Raw genomic sequence first — 26,539 nt, 5'->3', positions numbered from 1 at the left:
GGAAAACTTAAAAGGCGACTCTAAAAGGCAAACAAACCGGCATGCCGCGGCGCACCAGCTGCATTTCCAATCGCCAAAATCGAAAACCGGCAGCACAAAAAGTTCACCAAAAATTATGTACCCTGTTTGACTTTTACCATTTGCTCAAGCTCAACTTAGTCATCATCTTAAGGTTTTCGTTTTGATGTTGTTTTTTTCCGTCTCTGTTGGCCCGGCTAAATGTCGAAGGTGTCATCAATAATGGCTGCAGACCTGGCTGAGCCAACAACCAACCGGTTTGGTCACAGATCGTTCCGTTTTCTCGACGATATTCGCTTTGCTTTGCTTGGGTACATGTGTGCCTAGAAAATATTTGAATTTTGATTGCAAGTGACGCAGCTTTCCGCACTTCTTGCACCGTGCTGCAGTTTTCCTCTCCACATTCAATGGCGATTGCGAAACACACACACACACACAGCTTCGATGCGGATGGAAAATGTTTTTCATGTTGCCCAACTCTTTTGTTCTGTGCTATGGATGAGGTGTTCTCTTCTCCGACAAGTTCGTTGCCTCAGTCTTTTGTTATTTCAAGTATACGATGATTATGATTATTATCTAAATATTATTGAAGTTAATAAACTTGACAAAGTTGAAGAATGAATTGAGGATATTGCATTGAATCTGACTTATCAGCTCTTCTGTCTCCTTAAGTTATTTGTGGGGTTTGTTAGAAAATAAAAGACTTTAATTTTAGGTTAAGATGTAACACCAACACTTACCAATAAGCTTACCCAATGAATTTCCATATGCTATCTTGGCTTTAATCAACCTTTAAACGGTGTCAGTCATGGGAATTACGAAAACACACATCAAATGACTTCCCATGCCGCCCATTTTAATGCAAATTGTTTTTGTTTTTTGTGAATATTTCGAAACGATTGCTAACCCATTCGTTGGGCGGCTGCATAATAAAGATAGACAGAAATATAATCAAAGCCAAATCAATGGCCAATAAACCGTGGACTCTAAATCAAATAAACCCGCGGATCCGCGGATCTGTGGACCTTTCACTCTCTTCGGGTCTTTCGCTTATTTACATGCTAAATGGATGTATAAATTATCGTTTTTATTATTTATTAGCCAAGCTGACATTAGCATAAAGCCAATGCAAGCGGTTGCAGTTTGCAGTTTTGAGGAGGAACATAAAATAGTGTTTGCTTAGTTTTTTTTAGACCCCAAGGCAACGCTCGTGCTGCCACTATTAGCTGTGATTATATAAGCTTTAAGCCAAATATTTGTCCAGTACGTTGACTTCAGAAACCAGTAAGATGTCCCAACAAATATCAGTCAAGAAATAAGTTGTATTTATGATGAGAAATTTTGTGCTTCTTATAGTTATGCGTTAGTGAGTTTGAATGACTTCATCATCAACTTAACCAATTTTAGAAGCAATATTATAGCTAATCATGTACAACTAATTATTAGCTCTGGCATACACTTAAATATTTAATTTTAATGAATCTTCGCCATGGAGCTAATGTGAATACTGATGCTGTTTAACCTTCAACGGATTCACAAATTAACAGATTTCACAGCCAAAAGCTAATGACAATGCTGTCTTTGGTCTTTGGTTAGGTCAAAGCCTCCCACTCTGGCTCCCAGCCACGCCCACGCCACTTGCAGGCCTCTTTCCCGCGGTGTGCGCTTCATTAAACAGCAAGGTAAATAAATGTTGGCTAAAACTCTATAATTTTTGGCGCCTTTCCGCTGACTGCCACTGGAGTTGACTTTGGCGACGTGGCTAAACAATGGCTGCTTCGCCCACACAAAAACACACACAAATATGTGTGCTGCTGCTGCTGCTGTGGACAGGTAGATAAATAGCAAACATACAACAAACAAACACAGTGGAAAAAACAGTTAGCTATCGAACAAGTTTGCTGCAAGTCGCTTTCTGGGCCAAACCGCATAGCCGACTAATTGCACAAAAAATGCGGCTTGGCTTTTGGCTCTTGAGGCAGCTGCTGCAGCTGCTGTGGCCACAGATTCAACTTTAAACTGGGAAAACTCCGGCGAAAAGAAAACAACAAACGCATTGCATAATTCATTGCCCTTTTTTTTGCTTATATTATTCTCTAATTATGATCCCTGAGTCGCGAGAGAAATAAAAATAAACAAGAGTTGCCATCGCTATTTTTCTTAATTAGCGCCGAGTGGTGCGTGCAGTCTCAGCTTACTTGCAAATTATTTTAGCTGTGCCTTTTCCTTCAATAAAAGCCGCCAAGACCTGTCTGGGGTTTAAGCCGCTTTTCAATGGCTTTTATTCATTTTTGTCTGTGTGTGTTTTTTCTCTCTTTTCGGGGCTTAAGCCTTTTATTCGCATGCAACAGAGTTATCTAATATTTTGTTGGAGTATCTGTGTTGTATCTCATTGCAAATGAAACATGTGGCAGGGCGTTTGCCTTCGCGTTTGACTAAATTTTAAGCCGAGATTGAGATTTCTCTCCGAGACAATTTGCGGAAGTTGTTAATGGACTTGGTCTGCGACTGGTCTGGCCTATGTGTTGCGTTGGGGTTTTGTATTACAAATGCAGTTAAGAAACACAGCACTCTATGTCAATCAGGTTTAACTAACAAAAACTGTAAGAGCAAACAAAAGACTTGGACAACAAACGTGAAAAGTCAAATATGAAATCGAACAAACTTGCAACTGAATAATCAAGAAAACATATATCTTAAACCTTTTAACTGCTAAATAAACTTTGTCACAATTTCGCTTATTAATTAAGCAATTCCAGGTCAAGCTCTTCACCCCCCAAAAAGAGATCTTGGCCTTCCCAGCCCCAAAAGCAAGTTCAGTTAGCACGCAAATATTAATCAAAACTGTAACAACTAGCAACTGTGCATCTTGTGTTAGCTAGTCTATAATTACTTGACAATAACGGCAACCTTGCGCCTCGATCTCCGCTTACAAAAGCGATGCAAGGCGACGAGGGGCAAGCCACTCAGACACCGACACCCCTGCTTTAATAAGACCCCCAGACACCCAAGACTCCCCACACGGACTGAATTTAGCTTTGGATATGAATGAAAAGTCACACACGCACCCACAGACACAATGGCTGGCAAACAAGCTCGGCAATCACAGTCGTGAGGATTAGCCTTAAACTTTCGTGTTAGTCTAAATAGTAATAATACCCAACACTTGACATTTGTTAAACATTTATTTTTTCGAGTACAGTGACCTTAACACATACAGTTTGGATTACTTTACTTATTGATGCAAATTTATTAGGAGATACAAATAAAACGTGACTAAGCCAGGTGAAAGGAGGGTAAATACTTTAATAAAATGAGTGTCTTGTTATTGAGAATTTACTTAATAAAGATTAATTAAATATTGTATAGAATCTTGTTAAAATTCCTGTATTAAGTATAAATAATCCATTATGTGTTTCTATCCTTATGCAAAAACACTCACTCAATGAAGATTAATTAAGTATACAAAACCACCTTGTTGTGGCAAGACATTAATTCAAAGCTAAGTTTGGTATTCCCCCCTCTTTCAATACTAAATTTCTCCATCTTACCAAAATTCCATTCTCAACTAGAAATAACACATTAAGGCTAACATTAGCTTTATTTATTGCTCACCAACTAAGCTCAGCTTAGTATATGCAAATTCTCTTGTGCAAGCTGCGGCTTTTGGGCTTCTCGAGGGACTTTCTAAAACCGCAGCAGCCGCAGAAACACGTGCTCGGATCAGCCGGAGACTGAGTCAGTGTGGCATAAATTTTGCTAATCGTCTAATTTTATCGGATGCGTGTGTGCAAAGGTGTGAATGAGGCAACCGGTTCCAATGATTATTTATGATTATTTTATATTTCGTCAGTCAGGGTGAGGCAGTAAACTAATTTCCTCTGGATTATTGGATTCCGAATCGACCAAACTGACATTTCTTTTCGCCTTTTCTTGTTCAATTGCAGATTGGTAAGAAAACCCAGCGCTTAATTGGGCATTAAATCGGGCCAAAATGGACCAACCGACGGCAGCCAATTCGCATTGGCTGGCCGCTTTGCTGTCGTCGCTGCTGCTTTTCAATTTGCTACACACGATCGGAGCGGACGAGGCGTTTTCGTGTCCAAATGGTAAGTTCAGTTCACATTTTTCCAGCCCAAAAAAATGAAGTAAGAATTGGCAATTGCGTTGGTAACACGTGCACGGCCAGGCGGACGCAGGTGTGGCTGCCTACCAATGCCAAAACATTTTTTGTGCATAAATCAAAAGCGAGTATAATTGCAGTCGTTTCAATCGGAAATGGATTTGTTTGGGTGTTTTTAAGAGGCGTGACTTCAGTTGCCAATTATGTGTTTAGGAATTCTTTGTCTCTCTGAGCTGTCTCTAAGAGCTTCTAATTGCATAATTAAATGTGGTATGATGGACCACTTCCGCTTGTTAATGTGCCAGAAGAAATGTCGGTGGGAACTTTGTGGCTCTGACCCAAATTATTCACCCAATGATTTGGAGTCTTTAATCTTAAAATTGATGAATTGGTTTGAGCATTTTTCGATTTCAAGCAATTAATGTTAATTTCACGCTGCTTTTTCGGTGGCTCGAACGATGACGCGGTGAGTTTCCCTTTTTAGGAAATTAGTTTCCCCCATGATAAGCCAAGAAAAGTTTACTATAAGAAATGGAGGGTAATTAACACGGTTTAATTCTCTAGGATTTATGAAATTAGATCAAATCCATCATAGCTAAAGAATGTAATAGTGAATTATTTCCAGTTTATATTAATTTCCTCATACACCACTATTTAATTCTCAGTGTAGGCTTATCCATATTTGTGTCATAAACATATCGCATATGTTTGTGCTATAAAAATTCTTTAGCTAATGACAAAATCCAATAAGCAACCTGCTAAACGAGTTAACGCTCAGCAGAACCTAAAAAAAAAATCGAAAAGGTAAAAAAGCTGACTAGAAACACCTATTGGCAAGCTGATAAGTGTGCAGAGAATGCGAATATGACGGAAGTGGTGGCCAGGCCAATCAATCAATACGTTGGAGTCTTTGCTCCTGGAGGGGCCTTTCACTTGACCATTGGCTGCCACCTACAACACCTAAAGTACACCACATATATGTATATACATATATAAGATAAAGGTAAACCATAACAGTTATAACATATGGCCAAACTCGTTTCTTGCCGCGTCCATTACCATTTTCTCTTGTTCGTAGAATACGAAGCCATGACAGCATATATAGAGAGTGCGCCATATGAAGAATTTCCACCAACCCTAGACTTGGAACGAGATTTCTTAACGGTTTTCCGCTGCAGCAGTTGCTGCTGCTGCTGCTGTTTATTTTTCATATACTTTTTCTTGTCTTTTTTGTATTTTTTATTCACTTGCTCGACTGAGTGACTGACTAAGCTCCTGTCTCTCGATGGAAAGAGGAGTCCATCTTTTAACTAGCTGCAGTGCAGCTTGCTGTGCTGATTAACACTTGTGCCTGCCTGCTCGCTCTCTCGCACACACACACACACACACACACACACACACACACACGGGCGCTCTCAAACGAGTTCGTTGCCTAAGTCTTTTATTTTTTTAAAAATATTTTTTCACCGCGCTTTGGTTTTTTTCTGTTTTCATATGCAGGTGTCTGTCGGCTTGGGACTTGTCTTGGGTGCAGTCGGTTGGGTTTCGGTTACACACTCACACACTCTGGGGCTCGAAAAGAAATAGGCCAAACTCTTGCCAGTTATTGCAGTTTTTCCATTTTGCTATTGCATATTGATCGATGCTAATAAACCGATATCGAAAGATATATGGGCTAAGAATGGGAGAGACTGTTGTTTACGACATTTTTTTATGTTTTATGACTCAACTAATGGAATTATGATGCTCGGGTTATTAACTGTCAGTTCGGTCTTCACAGATTTATGGTGATGGTGTTATAAAGAGGTATCCAAGGCCGCAATTTTAAATAAATACGTTAACGCTTAGGAATTTTGTACAGATGTATTTATACGAAGTCTATAGGTTGTAATAGGAATGCAAGAGAATTCAAAATAAGTTAAAGAAGTATAGAAGAAGTATATAACAATCATAATCATATTATTTTTACACATTTCTTACACATTTAAAATAAACTTTGTAATCGTAAATCAGCATTTAAATATTACGATATATGTTCGATAAATCGATATCATTCTTAATGCATTCGACCGATTTTCGCCATTGAAGAAATTAATCGATAAAAAGAAAGAGCAATTATAGTAAATATCGACAGTATCGATTGCATAACTTAGCTATGATATTTCCTATTTTAAAATTTCGATGTTTTATACAAGGAATTCTAATATTTCTCTCGATATCTGTTGTTACTTTTATTGAATACTCCAATACCCTAAGAAATCAATTTTCCAACCTAACCAGAAGTTGTACCGCCGCTAGCCATTGGCGGCCACTTGGGAGTTGGGTCTAACGGTAAAAGCCTCAAATTGATAATGACCAACTGACAAACACAAACACAACTCACTCTTCCACAAAGTCGATCGTGAAGACTTAGAAGAACAACTTCCACACTTTTGGCCACGCTTGAGTAATCGCCGCGGAGCTGCCAAGAGTTTCGAGCTAATTAAACGGCGCGTTCTTTGCGGCTTCTTCGGCCGCCAACCATCCAGCCGTGTACACTGGCAGAAAAATGTATATGCAATGTGTGGTTGATAAACGTTTCTGGGTCGGCAGGCACACACTTGGATTAGATTTATGAATGAGCGACACCTAATTTGTAAGGAAGTTTGTTTAGGTTTTGTTGTTGTTTTATTTATGATATTGAGGCGCTTGGAAAATCATAAACCATGAAAAGCGCGTGTGCTCAAGTCAAATTAAACAAAATTTTACACATTTGGTGGCGGGAAGTCAGCATTTATCCACCTGACTGACCCCTGTGGGAACTGACAAAGGGAGCCATATCCACTATAATGATCAAATTCAATCAAAGGCAAAGTAATTAGCTAAATAATTAAGCATTTCCCAGAAAAACCTTTGAAGAAAAACTTGTGAAGCACTCACAGAATTTGAGATCTCATTTTCTTGGCAGCTTCTTCTCTTTCGTAGAGATTTAATGGCCAAGATAATGAATTTCTCGGCTGGCAAATGGGGTTAATGAAATGAGCACAGTGAAGAAGATTTATTGCCAAACCTGCACCGAGTTTTCACTTTTCCCTTTATAATTTACTTTTCTTTAAGAAGAATAATTACAAGAATTTTTAAATGGCAACTCGGAAATCGGGCATGACATATATTACTTTGAAATATGGGTAATACGTGTGTGGTAAACCTATCCAGATTCCATCTTATTTTACGAAATTGCGCTATAAGTGGGGTTAAGTACAGAAACTGGTATTTTAAAGGTTTTGAAATCTATTTTTACAGCCTCTTTGTTCCACTTAATGAAGCTAGTTCTAAGATGTACATAATTATGACCATAAAAATTATAATTTCCACATCTTGACGTATGGTATTTAAAAATCTGGTTCAACCCACAAAATGCCACTTTGTTGCTGCAGTTCATTAGGTCCCATTAACTTTGACAAAGAGAATAACAACCAAATAATATATATGTAAGCCCTATGGTCACATGCTCATAACTAGATGATCTTTACGTAAGAAATTCTCACATTACCAATTCGGTATTGTTTCCACAAGATCTCTTCCTATGCTGCAATCTCGGCTGGGCTTGACTGCAAATTAAATATAGACAATGATCACAAACCCGTCTCGAAGTGAGGCAGAAGGCGAAGGCACTTGGCCAAGTCACGCAGCAAACATTTGCATAGGTAATGGCGCAAATAAAATGAAAAAACAAGAAACAGGAGAAAAATAAAACTTCCTGGCAAGAATTTCAAATATCTGGCACACAACGAGCAATGGAACCAAAGAAATAGCAATGGCCAAGGGTGGAGGAGGAGAGCAACTGAAACCGGCTAACCTTGTCCAGTTGATGTGGTGGCTGCACCCAAGAGTCGGAGACCAAAAGAATTTCCAAAGCCAATTGGCAGTTACGTGGCTTTAATTGCTCGCCGCGAATCGAACGCCGGAGTTCTTGGCTGTCACGGTGACATGGCCCCAAGGTGGAGAATTTATCGCAACCTGAGATAGAGATGGAGATGGAGGCAGGGAAAAGCGAATCTATTAAACGCCATTACTCGAGGCTTCTGCGCTGACTTAGATCCCAAGTGAAGCGTGGTAGACAGACAACTCAGAACTCTGAAGCATCCCCGAAAGAAATCCAGAAATGCTTTGAGGCTCTCGCCCACGTATGGAAGTGGAACAGCTTACAGTTAGCCGTGGTCTTTATTTTGGCATTGAAGCATGGCTAATACCAAATTGTGCGGTAAATGTGGCACACAAATAAATAAATTCGTACAAATTGTGCGGCCAATAGCGGTCCACTCGGCCAGGCTAACAAATAAGCCGCAAAAAGAACGTTAACCAACTGTAAATTGGCTGGAATTGGTGCTAAAATGGGTAATGACCACAAGGCTTTGTGGCCACCTGATGATTTGATTGATTTTTTATGGGAAAATTATTACATTATTTAAGAAGAAGAAAAAAAATGAAGCAGAGCTTAGTTGCGAAACTGATATTATTTATATACATTTAAATAAATATGACTTCATAACAGGTCTGAGCCTTCTCACCTTGGCTTAAGTTCATGGGAAGGGTGAACATGTGAAAAGTCAATTAAGTTTTCCAAAGTCATACAATTGCAAGCCTTTATGTAAACTAAAGGCAGGTTTAGAGTTCAAGGAAAACGCAACTGATGTCGCACATTAGTCAGTCTTGAACTTTTAATTACAAAATTTAAATGCAAAATAGTTTCGAAAAACCCCGGGTATGTAGAGTAGTGATAGGTAATTAAAGGGGAATTATTATCTAGAAATTGACAGCCTGAGTTTCATTAATGAAAGACTCTTAGAGACAAGAGAGACAGGCCTTATCGACAGGATGCAGTTTTCCATCTAATGGAAAGCCCAGTGCGATCGAATTGGACAAGGAAATCGTGAAAGTCACCTTCGGATCAACTCCCAAACGAATATAAAATCTGTAGCGACTTGCCGACCCACAGTAAATACCAAATACAACCAACTACTTGTGACTTTTAAATGCTGGCGCGTGCTTGGGCACACACATAAAAACCACAAATTGTTTAAATACTTTTGCTTTTTGTTGTTTTATGTTTGCGTTTATGTCTGTGTGCTGCTTGCAGCATATATCTTAGTCGATTTGATTTTAAATGAAAGCTGTCAATCAAGCTGACTGTGAGGCAGACCGGGGGCCGTGTCCAAGTTTCGCGCGCAACTTTCCCATTTTACCAGGAAAACTCTTGGCATTTGGCGGAAAATGAAAGCGCCACAGCCCAAGTGTTGGTCACATCTTTCGGTATCAAATCTCTGTTGGCATAACGACTTAATCAATGGTTCTTGTTCTCACACACACACACACTCGGAAAGTGGTCAGTAAATTATGCAAAACGGGTTAAAATGCTGATTGGGGTCACATATCTCTCTCTCCCAGTTGGTGGTGATACTTAACGATTAAATATATCCAGTTTAATTTTCAGACAAGCTCTGGGGGGTCTCCTAAGTAGCTTACCGCGAGGAAAGCCTCGAAGCTGGCTCAAATACCACTCACAAAACTAGGATGGAAATGTATAAATATTTTCTCTTCTCTAAATGATCATTTTCCCCTTTCCTTTTTTAATTATTTAAATATTCTTATACCCATCTAAAATACATGTTCTTTCCATTTTTCAGGCTGGGAACTGCGCGGCTTAAATTGTTATAAATATTTCAATATCAAGCACTCGTGGGAGAAAAGCGCCGAACTGTGTCGAAGGTGAGTGGAATCACAACCATAACTATATGATAATTTTCTTAGCCAAGTTAAGATAGGTTTTGGTAGAGAGGAAGTGAGCGGGGACTTGGACTGGTTCCGCTCTTTGTCAACGATCGAACTGGAGAACCAGAGAACCAGAGAACCAGAGAAGGTAGCAAAGCAATCAAGATGTAGTTTTTTTTTGTTTTTGTTTTTGTCCGATCAGCCAAGCTTGAACAAATGCGCTACCTGTTGTTCTGGGACGGATTGATGGATTGATGGATCGATGGTTGCTCGGAGAGAGATGTATATGTACTAGTCGATGCCGTTACAGCACCGCATTGCATTTCCGTTGCCGACGACAGCTAACTGTCAATGCCAAAGTGGGCAGCAAACCGAGCCAAAAAAAAATAAGGAGCCGCCACCACTGCTGACCAAGTTTGAAATTGCTTTTCAGCCCGACTGGGCAGGGCCAACGCCGAATGCCGAATACGGAATACCATCGATACCCATAGTTATACCTGGCTGATTCATAATTTTTACCTTCCTCCATCTTTCGAGCGAAAAGAAAGTCGCCGAATGCTTCCGGCCAAGTCGTTCCAGGCCTGTTTCTGTTTCGACCCAAATACCCAAATACCTGGGCAGCCGCCGCCGCCCAATCACCTAAGCACCTGACCAAGAATCCCCTGGAAACTGAGAGTGTTTTGATAAGGCTGCCCCCCAGCTCAAGACCTAATGAACGTGAGAACCGAAACTCGAGTTGACCCTGTTGCCCGGCGGGGTGAAAGTTTCTTCTCCACTTTTGTTTCTTATTTTTTTCGGCGATTCGGTCGGTGTAGTACTCGTGTTTCGTTAGCGCCAGACTCAAGATATGTATTAATAAAGTTATTGGCTCCGGCGTAATGTCAATGCCCTACGCAATTTCTCTTTACCATCGACGGCGTTAAATGGCACTTAAGTATGCTCCACACACAGACACACACATCGTGACTCCGGTGGCCAAGCTATCCTAATGTAATTTACATGCCATAGACCTCGCCCCAGTCAGTCAAGTCCAGTGTTCATTCAAATGCCAACTATGTACGTGGCTAAGACCCGAGTTCAACAAACGTTGCCTGGGTAGTGTCTTCAAACGGACGATTTGCCAAAATGTCGACTGCGAGTGTGAGTGTTTTGCTTATAACAAACAGAAACAGAGGGCGATTGCGTTGACAGGTGTCGTTGTTATCCATTCACCTGTGAAGTATGGTTATTTTACTCTCTTTTTTATTTCGGTGAAATTTCTTTGCTTGCGTGCGCAGCATGCGAAATGCGGCAGAATCAAGCAAAGGCTCTGACAAGGCGTTAACATTTCGAGTTAGCGGAATTGTTACCAATAAAAAAAGAAGTAAACATGGCCTGGGGGGAGTTGAAATTTAAGGGAAATTAAGTTTTTACTTACTCTATAATAATGTTGGATATGTAATATTGTAGAATTATCCCTTAGCAAGGCAGCCATAAAAGCAAGTAAACGATTTTAAGAAGTTTAGATTGTTATACCGAATGTACACTCACAAAAGTGGCAACATTTCAATATATAAGCAACAATTTACATATCGCATTTTGATCTAAAAAATCTCAAATTATAAGCTTCTTTCTCTATACGCTTACCCTTTACTCTGCCATATCAAAGCCCTTTTTCCTGACTACATAAATTATCACCTGAAAGTGAGACAAGAATTTGCCATGCAAACATGGCTGGAATTCAACTCGCAGTAACTCGCAAATTTTGGCCAACTAAGAGATTTCTTTTGGGGGGTGAAAATACGAAATACGCGAAAGCGCTAACTACAAGCCCAAACAGATCAGATCTCTGGCGATTTACCTTAGGTCCGCCCAGGCCATATATAAATACGTATTGTAAATTGCAAAGCCATATATAAAATTTGACTTACGGAGCCGCGTCTGAAGTTTTCACTCTTGTGTGGCACGCAGGGAGTGTCTCTCTCATACATAATTTGCTGTGCCTTTTCTGTGCTTTTTTCTTGCATACATATATATATTTTTTTGGCATGCCACTGCCGCTGCAGCTGCAGCCACGTCCCACGCGGCGAATGCGTAATGTTGTCGCAATGGCTCTGGGCGTAAACTCGTTTTATTTTTGTTTTTCCCGCAGAACTCGGCGTTATGAGATTGAAATCAAAGTGAGTTTAGCGATTGGAAACGAAAGTTTCGCTGGCTGATTTCCCCTGGTCCACATGCAGCCGCATAATTGAGATAGAAGCGCAAAATAGAAAGTAAAGCGCAGCTGCATAATTGAAGTTCCATTACGCCCAGCGGCAGCGGAAGCTTGGCCAAGAGGAGCTCACTAAACGCCCATATCCTCTGGCTTCGATTTCATGGGGCGGAGTAAACAAATGATAATTAAAAATTCCCCATAAAATTAGTTGCTTTTCTGGCTAAATTTAAGTGCATTTTGCTATTTCAAACATTAAAATTTCTTCATTTCCTTTTACTCCTCCTTAGATACGGCGCCGAACTGGTGGCCATTGACAGCTATGCGGAGAACAACGACACCTTGTCCATTGCCCGGGCCAGCGATCCCAATCAGCGGGGATCGGACAAGTACTGGCTGGGCCTGGCCTCCCTGGATGACCTGCGAACCAACACGCTGGAATCCGCCTCGGGAGCCCTGATCTCTCAGTACTCTGGCTACTGGTCTCTGCATCAGCCCAACTCCGATTCCGGTGAGTGTGTGGCAGCTGGCTTTGGCGGCAAGTCGCAGAGCTGGGATCTGGGCACCTGCGAGTCCCTGCTGCCCTTCATGTGCCGCGCCCAGGCCTGTCCCCAGGGAGCGCTGCACTGCGCCAATGGCAAGTGCATCAACCAGGCCTTCAAGTGCGATGGCAGCGATGACTGCGGCGATGGTACCGATGAGCTGGATTGTCCGGCTCAGTGCCATTACCATATGCAGTCTGGTGGAGATGTGATTGAGACGCCCAACTATCCCCACAAGTACGGAGCTCTGAGCAAGTGCAAGTGGACGCTGGAGGGACCACTGGGCAGCAATATCATCCTGCAGTTCCAGGACTTTGAGACTGAGAAGACCTTCGACACGGTTCAGATCCTGGTAGGGGGTCGCACCGAAGACAAATCCGTGTCCCTGGCCACGCTCAGCGGCAAGCAGGACTTGACCACACAGCCCTTCGTGTCTGCCTCCAACTTCATGATTGTCAAGTTCACCACCGATGGCAGTGTAGAGCGTAAGGGTTTCCGGGCCACCTGGAAAACGGAGGCCAAGAACTGCGGCGGCACCCTGAAGGCCACTCTGCAGCGCCAGATCCTGACCAGTCCCAATTACCCGAAACAGTATCCCGGCGGCCTGGAGTGCCTGTATGTGATCAAGGCTCAGCCCGGGCGCATCATCTCCATTGAGGTGGATGACCTGGATGTGGCCGAAGGGCGCGACTATCTAATGATCCGTGATGGAGACTCTCCCATGAGCCGCACCATTGCCAAACTGACCGGCAAGACGATCCAGAATGAACGCGTCATCATCTCCACTGGCAACGCTTTGTATCTGTACTTCAAGTCCAGCCTGGGTGAGGCCGGTAAGGGCTTCAGTCTGCGCTACATCCAGGGATGCAAGGCCACGATCACTGCCAGGAATGGCACTGTCACCTCGCCAGCTTTCGGCCTGGCGGATTACCCTAAGAACCAGGAGTGCTACTTCACCATTCGGAACAATGCCCGAGCTCCACTCTCCCTCAAGTTTGACAAGTTCACTGTCCACAAGAGCGACAATGTCCAGGTCTTTGATGGATCATCCACATCCGGTCTGCGCCTGCACTCGGGCAATGGATTCACGGGTACAGCGGCCCCCAAGCTCACCTTGACCGCCTCCTCGGGCGAGATGCTTATTAAGTTTACCTCGGATGCTTTGCACAATGCTGCAGGGTAGGTTACTCACGATTATATACAAAGATTTAGGTACTAATTTCTGTTTTCTTGATCCATAGATGGTCAGCCACCTTCTCGGCTGATTGTCCGGAATTGCAGCCCGGCATCGGAGCCTTGGCCTCCAGTCGCGACACCGCTTTCGGTACGCTGGTCAGCTTTACATGTCCCATTGGACAGGAGTTTGCCACCGGCAAGACGCGTCTGATTACGGAATGCCTGCGCGGTGGCAACTGGAGTGTCTCCTACATACCCAAGTGTCAGGGTGAGTACCCATAAGTTGCTCCTTGGATAACTATAGTGACTGATTGGACTCTCTCTTTCTAATTCCACAGAGGTCTACTGCGGTCCTGTGCCACAGATCGACAACGGCTTCTCCATTGGCTCCTCGAATGTGACCTATCGCGGCATCGCCATGTACCAGTGCTATGCTGGATTTGCCTTCGCCTCCAGTGCTCCAATCGAGAAGATTTCTTGTCTGCCGGATGGTCGTTGGGAGCGACAGCCCCATTGCATGGCCTCCCAGTGCGCCGCCCTTGTGGAGGTGCCCCACGCCAATGTGACACTGCTTAATGGAGGCGGACGCAGCTACGGCACCATCGTCCAGTATGAGTGCGAGCCGGGTTACGAGCGGAATGGCCACCCGGTGCTCACCTGCATGTCCAATGGCACCTGGAGTGGCGATGTGCCACGTTGCACGCGCAAGCGATGCTACGAGTTCCCGGAGATTGACAATGGTTTTGTTGTGGACGCCAGTCGTGCCTACCTGTACGGCGATGAGGCTAGGGTGCAGTGCTTCAAGGGCTACAAGCTGATCGGCAGCAACATCATGCGCTGCAGCGAGGCCCAGAAGTTCGAGCAGCCACCCACCTGCGAGGACATCAACGAGTGCAGCTCCTCCCAGTGCGACCTAACCACCACCGAGTGCCAGAACACGAATGGCTCCTTCCACTGCCAGTGCCGATCTGGATTCACCGCCACTACCGAGTGCCGACCCGTGGGTGACCTTGGGTTGGGCAACGGCGGCATTCCGGACGATAGCATTAGCACCTCTTCCAGCGAGCCCGGGTACAGCAAGACCCAGGTGCGTCTGAACACGAACGGATGGTGCGGCGGCTCCTCGGAGCCGGGTGCCAACTGGATCCTGATTGACCTCAAGGCACCCACCATTCTGCGTGGCTTCCGCACCATGTCGGTTCAACGTCCCGATGGCAACGTGGCCTTCAGTTCGGCTGTGCGTCTGCAGTACTCCAACGATCTGACCGATGTCTTCAAGGATTACGCCAATCCCGATGGCACTGCAGTCGAGTTCCGTATCCTGGAGCCCACTCTGTCTATCCTGAACCTGCCCCTGCCCATCGAGGCTCGCTATATCCGCTTCCGCATCCAGGACTATGTGGGTGCTCCGTGTCTGCGCATGGAACTGATGGGTTGCACCCGTCTGGACTGTGTGGACATCAACGAGTGCAGCAAGAACAATGGTGGCTGCGACCAGAAGTGCATCAACTCCCCTGGAGGCTATGCCTGTGGCTGCAACACTGGATACCAACTGTATACCTCCAATGGAACTGCTGGCTATCATATTGAGCGATCGGAAACCGGAGAACGCGACGGCGACAGCTATCAGCGCAACAAGACCTGTGTTCCCGTGATGTGCCCGGAGCTCGAGGCACCGGAAAATGGACAACTGCTGAGTGATCGCAACGACTATCACTTTGGTGATGTGGTGCGCTTCCAGTGCCACTTTGGTTACATCATGAGCGGCAGCTCGGCGGCCTTGTGCCTGTCCAGCGGTCAGTGGAACGCCAGCGTGCCTGAGTGCAATTGTAAGTACTAGAGATTACCTCAGTTCTCTTCATTTTTCTAAATTCCCAATTTGCTTTTCCAGATGCCAAGTGCGTCTCCCTGCCCGATGATAAGTTGGAGGGTCTGACAGTGGCCCGTCCCGATCCCGAGTCCGTCCTGGTGCCCTTCCGTGACAATGTGACCATTACATGTGGTTCGGCTGGTCGCCAGTTGAGGGCCACCGCCTCCTCTGGTTTCCGGCAGTGTGTGTATGACCCGAAGCCTGGTCTGCCCGACTACTGGCTCTCGGGCATGCAGCCCTCATGCCCACGTGTGGACTGCTACTCGCCCATGCCCACACCTGGAGCTGAATATGGTCAGTTTGTGGATACCCGCTTCCAGAGCAGCTTCTTCTTCGGCTGTCAAAACACCTTTAAGCTGGCTGGACAGACAGGACGCCACGACAATGTGGTCCGTTGCGGAGCCGATGGTATTTGGGACTTTGGTGATCTGCGCTGTGAGGGACCCGTCTGCGAGGATCCTGGCCGCCCGGCCGATGGTCGCCAGATTGCCCGTAGCTACGAGCAGAGCTCGGAGGTTTACTTCGGATGCAACCGTCCCGGCTACATCCTGATTAACCCGCGACCCATTACCTGCATCCGAGAGCCAGAGTGCAAGGTGATCAAGCCTCTAGGTCTAAGTTCCGGCAGGATTCCCGATTCAGCTATTAACGCCACCTCGGAGCGACCGAACTACGAGGCTAAGAACATCCGTCTCAACTCGGCCACTGGCTGGTGCGGAAAGCAGGAGGCCTTTACCTACGTGAGCGTGGATCTGGGACAGATCTATCGCGTCAAGGCCATTCTGGTCAAGGGTGTGGTCACCAATGACATTGTGGGTCGTCCCACGGAGATCCGATTCTTCTACAAGCAGGCCGAAAGTGAGAACTACGTTGTGTACTTCCCCAATTTCAACCTGACCATGCGTGATCCCGGCAACTACGGTGAGCTGGCCATGATCACACTGCCTAAGTATGTCCAGGCACGCTTCGTCATTCTGGGTATTGTTAGCTACATGGACAACGCCTGTCTTAAGTTTGAGCTGATGGGCTGCGATGAGCCGAAGCAGGAGCCTCTATTGGGCTATGACTACGGCTACTCGCCCTGCGTGGACAATGAGCCACCGATCTTCCAGAACTGCCCCCAACAGCCAATCGTGGTGCGTCGCGATGAGAACGGCGGCGTGTTGCCTGTGAACTTCACCGAGCCCACGGCTGTGGATAACTCCGGATCGATTGCTCGCTTGGAGATCAAGCCGCAAAACTTCCGTACTCCCAGCTATATCTTCAAGGATACGGTTGTCAAGTATGTGGCCTTCGATTACGATGGCAACGTGGCCATCTGTGAGATCAACATCACGGTGCCGGATGTCACGCCGCCTCTGCTGCAGTGCCCTCAGAGCTATGTGATCGAGCTAGTGGATCGTCAGGACAGCTACACCGTGAACTTCAACGACACCAGGAAACGGATCAAGACCTCAGACGATACCGGAGAGGTGAAACTGCAATTTAAGCCCGAGAGTTCTACCATCAAGATTGGCAACTTTGAGAACGTGACGGTGACGGCCACGGACAAGTACAACAACAGGGCCTCCTGCCACTTCCAGGTTTCTGTGAAGGCCTCACCCTGCGTGGACTGGGAGCTGCAGCCGCCGGCTAATGGTGCCATTAACTGCCTACCAGGAGATCGAGGCATCGAGTGCATTGCCACCTGCAAACCCGGCTTCCGCTTCACCGACGGCGAACCACTGAAGACCTTCTCCTGCGAGACGTCGCGTCTGTGGCGTCCCACTTCTGTGGTTCCCGACTGCGTTTCGGAGAATACGGAACAGGCCGCCTACCATGTCACTGCCACCATTACTTACCGTGCCAATGGAGCCGTGGCTCAATCCTGCTTGGGTCAGTACCAGGATGTTCTTGCCCAGCACTACTCCGGACTGAACCAGTTGCTTTCGCAACGCTGCTCTGCGGTCAACGTGAACATGAACGTAACTTTTGTGAAGTCGGTGCCCATGCTGCTGGAGGAAAATGTGGTCAAGATGGACTTCATCCTCTCCATCCTGCCGGCGGTGCGTCAGCCACAGCTGTACGATCTGTGTGGCTCCACCCTAAACCTTATCTTCGATCTGAGCGTTCCCTACGCAAGTGCTGTGATTGATGACCTGCTGAACATTGCCAACATCGGTAACCAGTGTCCTCCGCTGCGTGCCCTGAAATCGCATATCACCCGCGGCTTCAACTGCAACGTGGGTGAAGTGCTCAACATGGACACCAGCGATGTGCCGCGCTGTCTGCACTGTCCTGCCGGCACCTATGTGTCAGAGGGCCAGAACAGTTGCACCTACTGCCCGCGCGGCTACTACCAGAACAGGGATCGCCAGGGCACATGCCTGCGCTGCCCGGCCGGCACCTACACCAAGGAGGAGGGAACCAAGCTGCAGGCGGACTGTGTGCCTGTTTGCGGTTACGGAACCTACTCACCAACTGGCCTGGTGCCGTGCTTGGAGTGCCCGCGCAACTCCTTCACCGCCGAGCCACCGACGGGCGGCTTTAAGGACTGCCAAGCCTGTCCAGCCCAGAGCTTCACCTACCAGCCAGCCGCTGCCAACAGGGACATGTGTCGCGCCAAGTGTGCTCCTGGCACATACTCTGCCACGGGACTGGCACCCTGCTCTCCCTGCCCGCTGCATCATTACCAGGGAGCCGCTGGAGCCCAGAGCTGCAACGAGTGTCCCAGCAACATGAGGACCGATGCCGCTGGCTCCAAGGGACGTGAGCAGTGCAAGCCGGTGGTGTGCGGCGAGGGAGCCTGCCAACATGGTGGACTCTGCGTGCCAATGGGCCACGACATCCAGTGCTTCTGTCCCGCCGGCTTCTCCGGACGGAGATGCGAACAGGATATCGATGAGTGCGCCTCGCAGCCCTGCTACAACGGCGGCCAGTGCAAGGACCTGCCCCAGGGCTACCGCTGCGAGTGTCCGCCGGGCTACTCCGGCATTAATTGCCAGGAGGAGGCCAGCGACTGCGGCAACGACACCTGTCCCGCTCGGGCCATGTGCAAGAATGAGCCTGGATTCAAGAATGTGACCTGCCTGTGCCGCAGTGGCTACACTGGGGATCAGTGCGATGTGACCATCGATCCCTGCACCGCGAATGGCAATCCGTGCGGCAATGGAGCCAGCTGCCAGGCCCTGCAGCAGGGTCGCTACAAGTGCGAATGTCTGCCGGGCTGGGAGGGCATCCACTGCGAGCTGAATATCAACGACTGCTCCGAGAATCCTTGCCTGCTAGGCGCCAACTGCACTGATCTGGTCAACGACTTCCAGTGCTCGTGTCCCCCAGGATTTACGGGCAAGCGTTGCGAGCAAAAGATTGACCTCTGCCTGTCGGAACCCTGCAAGCATGGTACCTGCGTGGACCGTCTCTTCGACCACGAATGCGTCTGTCACCCGGGATGGACGGGCGGAGCCTGCGACATCAACATTGACGACTGCGAGATCCGTCCCTGTGCCAACGAGGGTACTTGCGTGGATCTGGTTGATGGCTACAGCTGCAACTGCGAGCCAGGATACACGGGCAAGAACTGCCAGCACACCATCGACGACTGCGCCTCCAATCCGTGCCAGCATGGAGCCACCTGCGTGGACCAATTGGACGGCTTTAGCTGCAAGTGCCGGCCCGGCTTCGTGGGCCTCTCCTGCGAGGCTGAGATCGATGAGTGTCTGAGCGATCCCTGCAACCCTGTGGGCACCGAGCGCTGCCTGGACCAAGACAACAAGTTCGAGTGCGTGTGCCGCGACGGATTCAAGGGCCAGCTCTGCGAGACGGACATTGATGACTGCGAGGCGCAACCCTGTCTGAACAACGGTCTCTGTCGGGATCGCGTCGGTGGCTTCGAGTGCGGCTGCGAACCGGGCTGGAGTGGCATGAGGTGCGAGCAGCAGGTGACCACCTGCAACGTGCAGGCACCGTGCCAGAACGACGCCAGCTGCATCGATCTGTTCCAGGACTACTTCTGCGTCTGCCCCAGTGGCACCGATGGCAAGAACTGTGAGACCGCGCCGGAGCGCTGCATCGGTGATCCCTGCATGCATGGCGGCAAGTGCCAGGACTTTGGCTCCGGGCTCAACTGCAGCTGTCCGGCGGACTACTCGGGTATTGGCTGCCAGTACGAGTACGATGCCTGTGAGGAGCAGGTCTGCCAGAACGGAGCCACCTGCCTGGACAACGGTGCTGGCTACAGTTGCCAGTGCCCGCCCGGCTTCACCGGCCGCAACTGTGAGCAGGATATTGCTGACTGCAAGGATAACTCGTGCCCGCCGGGCGCCACCTGCGTGGACTTGACTAATGGCTTCTACTGCCAGTGTCCCTTCAACATGACCGGCGACGACTGCCGCAAGGCTATTCAAGTGGACTATGATCTATACTTCAGTGATCCATCGCGCTCCACGGCCGCCCAGGTGGTGCCCTTCCCCACGGGCGAGGCCAACAGTCTGACGGTGGCCATGTGGGTGCAGTTTGCCCAGAAGGACGACCCCGGTATCTTCTTCACGCTGTACGGCGTGGAGTCTGCCCGCATTACCCAGCGTCGTCGCATGCTCCTCCAGGCCCACTCGAGCGGTGTCCAGGTGTCGCTCTTCGAGGATCAGTCGGACGCCTTCCTGAGCTTCGGCGAGTATACCTCAGTGAATGACGGCCAGTGGCATCATGTGGCCGTGGTCTGGGATGGCATTTCCGGACAATTACAGCTGATCACCGAGGGACTGATTGCCAGCAAGATGGAGTATGGAGCAGGTGGCTCTCTGCCATCGCATCTCTGGGCCGTCTTGGGACGTCCACAACCGTACGGATTGAGCCAGGAGCTGGCTTACTCAGATGCCGGCTTCCAGGGAACCGTGACCAAGGCCCAGGTGTGGGCCCGAGCCCTCGACATTACGTCGGAGATTCAGAAGCAGGTTCGGGATTGCCGATCGGAGCCAGTTCTTTATCCTGGTTTGATCCTCAACTGGGCTGGTTATGAGGTTACCTCCGGCGGAGTGGAGCGCAACGTGCCTTCTCTGTGCGGACAACGCAGGTGTCCTGTGGGTTATACGGGCGCCAACTGCCAGCAACTGGTGGTGGACAAGGAGCCACCGGTGGTCGAGCATTGCCCCGGTGATCTGTGGGTCATTGCCAAGAACGGATCGGCGGTGGTTAACTGGGATGAGCCGCACTTTAGCGACAATATCGGAGTGACCAAGATCTACGAACGCAACGGACACCGATCCGGCACCACGCTACTGTGGGGCACCTACGACATCACCTACATTGCATCGGATGCCGCTGGAAACACGGCCTCCTGCAGCTTCAAGGTGTCACTGCTGAGTGAGTATTCCGAGTGGAAGGTTCTCTTTACTTTTATTAATGAACAATATTTATTATTCAGACGACTTCTGCCCACCTCTGGCCGATCCCGTTGGTGGCTCCCAGGTGTGCAAGGATTGGGGTGCCGGCGGTCAGTTCAAGGTCTGTGAGATAGCCTGTAATGCTGGTCTGCGCTTCTCGGAGCAAGTGCCTGAGTTCTATACCTGTGGAGCCGAAGGCTTCTGGCGACCAACTCGCGAGCCTTCGACACCCTTGGTCTACCCATCCTGCTCACCGTCGAAGCCTGCCCAGCGGGTGTTCCGCATCAAGATGCTCTTCCCCTCGGACGTGCTGTGCAACAAGGCCGGTCAGGCGGTGCTTCGCCAGAAGGTGACCAACTCTGTGAATGGTCTGAACCGCGACTGGAACTTCTGCTCGTACGCCATTGAAGGAACCAGGTGGGTGTCTAATCTTTCAAGTCCAGTCTAGGATGACGTGCTTAATCTCTTGTATTTTGACATTTTCAGGGAGTGCAAGGATATCCAGATTGATGTGAAATGCGATCACTACCGAGCTGCCCAGAACAATCGAGTGCGTCGCCAGGCCAAGGATGGCGGTGTCTATGTGATGGAGGCCGAGCTGCCAGTGGTCAAGTAAGTAGAGGCATGCCATGGGGGAATGAAGTCACCGTTCTAGCATGTCCCGAGACTCGTTCTCGTACACGTACTCAGTACTCTGTGTATATGTCATATGTGTTTTGTGTGTTCGTTAACCCAATTTGCAGCGAGGAGGATGACGACCTGGCTCTGACGGGTCGCCAGGGACGCCAGCAAACCGGCGGCGACACGTACACCCTGGAGATAGCCTTCCCGGCTGTAAAGTATGTCCAGCACTCGCTAATGCGATCAGTTAAAGCTAACTGCACCCCGTTGTTTGCCTCGACCCAGCATCTGCTCTGCACCCAATACTACCACCAACTACCAGCAATCTCTCAGTTCCTCTCAGTCTAATCCAAAATCCATTCAATCAAACCCATCCATCGTCGAGCCCTCCACTTGTTTCCATGCTAACCTCATCTTTAATATAAAAAGCGTGCTAACCACAATTTAATGCTTGACCTTTGATGTCCAGAAGGGATTTGCGAGAGTGTGTCACATAAAAGAATGATTTCATGAGGAAATGTTCAGGGACATAATGGTGAAGGTCTAGAAGAGACAAGTCTCTATATTTTTGTATAACTTTTACTATAAATTTTGTATTAAAATACTTAAAGCTAAAGCATTTATGCGACACATGAATTGTAAATCTGAAACTGGTCATTGGAGCACTTAATTATTAATCTTATGAACAAGGTAACCCCATCGGAATCCAACTAACCACCTTGGCTTTTCTTCCTCTGCAGTGATCCTGTGGTGCACACCTCGACCGGCGAGCGTTCCAGTGTCAAGCAGCTGCTGGAGAAGCTCATCCTTGAGGACGACCAGTTTGCCGTTCAGGAGATTCTGCCCAACACCGTGCCGGATCCAGCCTCGCTGGAACTTGGCTCCGAGTACGCCTGTCCCGTTGGCCAGGTGGTGATGATTCCCGACTGCGTGCCCTGTGCCATCGGCACCTTCTACGACAGTGCCAACAAGACGTGCATCGCCTGTGCCCGTGGCTCCTACCAATCCGAGGCTGGACAGCAGCAGTGCAGCAAGTGTCCGGTTATAGCCGGCCGGCCGGGAGTCACGGCCGGACCCGGTGCCCGCTCGGCGGCGGACTGCAAAGAGCGATGCCCGGGTGGCAAGTACTTTGACGCCGAGACAGGCCTGTGCCGCTCCTGCGGTCATGGCTTCTACCAACCGAACGAGGGCTCCTTCGGCTGCGATCTGTGCGGCCTGGGCCAGACGACACGATCCACGGAGGCCACCTCGCGCAAGGAGTGCCGCGACGAGTGCAGCTCTGGTCAGCAGCTGGGAGCCGATGGACGCTGCGAGCCTTGCCCACGCGGCACCTACCGCCTGCAGGGCGTCCAGCCTTCGTGCGCCGCCTGCCCACTGGGCAGGACCACACCTAAGGTGGGTGCCAGCTCCGTGGAAGAGTGCACCCTGCCCGTGTGCTCGCCTGGAACCTATCTGAACGCCACGCTGAACATGTGCATCGAGTGCCGCAAGGGCTTCTATCAGTCGGAGTCCCAGCAGACCGCCTGCCTCCAGTGCCCGCCTAATCACAGCACCAAGATCACAGGAGCTACCTCGAAGAGCGAGTGCACGAATCCTTGCGAGCACATTGCGGAGGGCAAGCCACATTGCGATGCCAACGCTTACTGCATCATGGTGCCAGAGACGTCCGACTTCAAGTGCGAGTGCAAGCCTGGATTCAATGGCACGGGCATGGCCTGCACAGATGTCTGTGATGGCTACTGTGAGAACTCCGGAGCGTGTGTCAAGGATCTGAAGGGAACGCCCTCGTGCCGCTGCGTCGGCTCCTTTACTGGACCCCACTGCGCCGAGCGCTCTGAGTTTGCCTACATTGCCGGCGGCATCGCCGGAGCCGTAATCTTCATCATCATCATTGTCCTGCTCATCTGGATGATTTGCGTGCGCTCCACCAAGCGCCGCGACCCCAAGAAGATGCTCACTCCGGCCATCGACCAGACCGGATCCCAGGTGAACTTCTATTATGGCGCCCACACGCCCTATGCGGAATCCATTGCGCCCTCGCACCACAGCACCTACGCCCATTACTACGACGACGAGGAGGACGGATGGGAGATGCCAAACTTTTACAACGAGACGTACATGAAGGATGGTAAGTGGCGTTGATACGGATCTTGAGTTGTCATCCGGCAAAGCTTTGAGAGTAGTTGAATCTTCAGGCTCTACTTTATATCTGAAAATGGTTTAGGAATTTCTTTGGTCTGTCATAGGTCATTAAAAAAAGGTATATTTTTAGATGAGCTGGTTCTTAGGCAGTAAATGTTGAGTAAATAATAAATGTCAAAAACTTTAGATTTTCCTTAATTGTAGAGACGACAGGCTTTACTTACATTTCCATTTTATACTCCATAGCCTATAGGCTCTATTCTTCTTGTTTACTATACATATATCTTTAAGCTGCAATAAGTCATACATTTAATTATTTCTGATTTAATTTACTTGAACGTGAGAAGAGCAAGGCGTTCGATTTAATACTTCTATTTGATTTCTGATTAATTTTTAATTAAAAATAAAATAGTATTCCAAACTACAAATATTTAGACAGGTTCTTCAGAACCTACTAGGCTGAGCAGTTAAAATAAAAAATACTTGAAAATCTCATTGAGAAACATATTATTATAGTATATTAATAATAATACTATATTCCCAACGTTTTTCACAAAATTAGTTTAATTTTAAACTTTCCTTTCTAACCTTTAACTTATGCTAATCCCTAAATCCATTTGCAGGTCTTCATGGCGGCAAAGATGAGCACACTGGCCAGGTCCAATGCCTCGCTCTACGGAACTAAAGAAGACTTATACGACCGACTGAAACGTCACGCCTATCCGGGCAAGAAGGGTAAGACCACTAAGCTGATCCCTTCCGACTCTTAATATTAACAAGGCACCCTTTTTGCTTTTTTTTTCCAGAGAAGAGTGATAGTGATAGCGAAGTGCAGTAAGGATGGATGAATTACGAATAACCAAGCTGCTTTAATGTAAAATGTGGTCATAAATAAAGAATGGAAAGAGGAGGTTAATGGAGGAGCAGAAACGCACTGTCAGCACAGTGTTCACAGCACACTGCCCCACAAATACTCACTGGAGAGCCTTGCATTGAATCGACGTAATGGTCTCGCGACTCGATTTCGATCCATCTTCAGTCCCCAAATATCTCGGATATTACGTGGCTTAATGCAAGGCTTCGAGAGCTCCTTCAGAACGCGACGAAACGTAACGAGACGAGAAAGCTTAAATTAGTAACTCCCATATGTGCTCTTTAGGTATGCAAACTAAATGAAATTAAGTCGAACTTATGCGTAATATAATGAATGAAAAAAACATTGTTTTAATCTTAAGTATTATTTACCTAAACAAGTAATCGAAATTGCAATACACACTATATATATATACTATATATAAACCTTATATAAACATAGATTTTTCCAACCACACATCAATTGTTCGCGAGTGCTGTTGAAAGCAAATCAAATATAGTCGTTATTGTGTAATTTAATAAAAGCAATTTAATTATTATGTATGACAATTATTTTAGAACTCTCTTGTAAAAAATAAAAAACAAACAAATCAATCTAATTCATTTCGATTCATTTATTTAATCGGAAGAGTAATCATCGTCATAGGGGAAGTGTCGCAGGAAGTCCTGACCCCTTCGTCGCCTGTTCGCGGCATCTTGGTACATTTGAAGGGTTTCCGCATAATGGGGCAAGGGGATCCCGGTGGCTCTATGATTACGTTTAAGGTAGCGAAGAGCCGCATCCACATTGAGCAGGACCGTGGTTTGCACATAAAAACTTGGATTGCGCAGAATATGAAAGTGATCGGAGGCCTGCCCAGCGAAGGCCACGATTAGCAAGGACAGCGGCACCGTCACGCAGCCCACCCAGAAATTCTCTTGTCTCCAAAAGACACCTTCTGAGACAAGACCGGTGCCGAGAAGGAGTATTTTTGTTAGCAGGTGGATAAAACGCTCCAGCGGCTTCCAGATGATGTGAATGCCCAGCTCCAGCAGGATAAGCGCCACTGCCACTTCGCAGATGCGCTGGAACACAACCGACATTACCTCAAAGCTTTGGGGAATAACTCTATTATCATAGATCAGATCCAACAAAGCAATGGCCACAAAGACAGACGGTAACTGCGGTCCGGGATCCTTGGACCGATCCGGCGGCAAGACCCAACTATGCATCAGGTGAATTAAGCCAGCAGCGCAGACAGACGCCAGGGATGTCATTGTTATATATTGTTATCTTACGTATAAAATGATCCACGAAAAACGCTACCTCTTAAAATTTGGTTTTACAAGTTTTTGTATACAAAGTGATAAGACTACATTTTTCTGAAAATTTTGATATTAATAAAAGTCCGAGATTCCATAGGTTACTGTAACATATAAATGTAAACTGTCAAACTAAGTAACTGAGTTTTAAACGGAATATAAGTTGGGAAAATGATTTGCTTTGTATTTATTTTTATTCTTTTGCTGTGGGCTATTTTAAATAAATGCCAAATTTGTTTACTTAAGGTAAATGTTGATTCGATTTAGTTGGTTATTAAAGCAAGGGTAAAAATTAGAGGCTGAGTGGATGAAAGCTGTTATTTGTAAAAAATAAGGTCAGAAGAAGAAAGAAGAGAAATAGCCTTTACATAATGATATATTAACTGATACATTTAGCTCATAATCAAAGGTACATATATTTTAAATACCGAGTTTTTTAAATTTATAATTAATCGCTTATCGATTTTGTGCACTGCTTTTTGACTATCGATAAGTGACACTGCTTGTGCATTGCCCATGAGTTAGCGCCACCTGGCGATCATAAATTCGTATAAAGCGGCACTTTATTTA

The 26,539-nt window shown here is 47.3% G+C and overlaps 2 protein-coding genes across 2 annotated transcripts in view; one reads left to right on the top strand and one right to left on the bottom strand.

Annotated features, from left to right (window-relative positions):
* uif (sushi, von Willebrand factor type A, EGF and pentraxin domain-containing protein uif) overlaps positions 1-25,261 on the top strand; it is a 32,234-nt gene extending 6,973 nt beyond the window's left edge. The window contains 13 exon segments of the mRNA XM_020954510.2: positions 3,966-4,127; positions 9,808-9,889; positions 12,374-13,804; positions 13,867-14,069; positions 14,140-15,630; positions 15,693-21,011; positions 21,073-21,448; positions 21,518-21,643; positions 21,775-21,870; positions 22,393-23,780; positions 24,418-24,431; positions 24,433-24,529; positions 24,601-25,261. Of these exon segments, the coding sequence (XP_020810169.2) occupies positions 4,013-4,127; positions 9,808-9,889; positions 12,374-13,804; positions 13,867-14,069; positions 14,140-15,630; positions 15,693-21,011; positions 21,073-21,448; positions 21,518-21,643; positions 21,775-21,870; positions 22,393-23,780; positions 24,418-24,431; positions 24,433-24,529; positions 24,601-24,632 (10,770 nt within the window). The 5' untranslated portion in view covers positions 3,966-4,012 and the 3' untranslated portion in view covers positions 24,633-25,261.
* A 5-nt stretch (positions 25,262-25,266) lies between these two features.
* On the bottom strand, positions 25,267-26,089 carry LOC110186004 (uncharacterized). Its single transcript, XM_020955037.2, has one exon. It carries the CDS (start codon positions 25,922-25,924, stop codon positions 25,286-25,288), a length of 639 nt encoding a protein of 212 aa, XP_020810696.1. The 5' UTR covers positions 25,925-26,089; the 3' UTR covers positions 25,267-25,285.
* Between the last annotated feature and the right edge of the window lie 450 nt (positions 26,090-26,539).

This window comes from Drosophila serrata, unplaced genomic scaffold, assembly GCF_035046125.1.
Source record: "Drosophila serrata isolate PLE 108 unplaced genomic scaffold, ASM3504612v1 contig_245, whole genome shotgun sequence".
NCBI classification, from domain to species: Eukaryota; Metazoa; Arthropoda; class Insecta; order Diptera; family Drosophilidae; genus Drosophila; species Drosophila serrata.
This window is presented reverse-complemented; position numbering and strand designations above follow the sequence as displayed.

Bases quoted from the DNA above. Each gene is read 5' to 3' on its own strand.
- LOC110186004 (XM_020955037.2), bottom strand. From the start codon at position 25,924: ATGACATCCCTGGCGTCTGTCTGCGCTGCTGGCTTAATTCACCTGATG.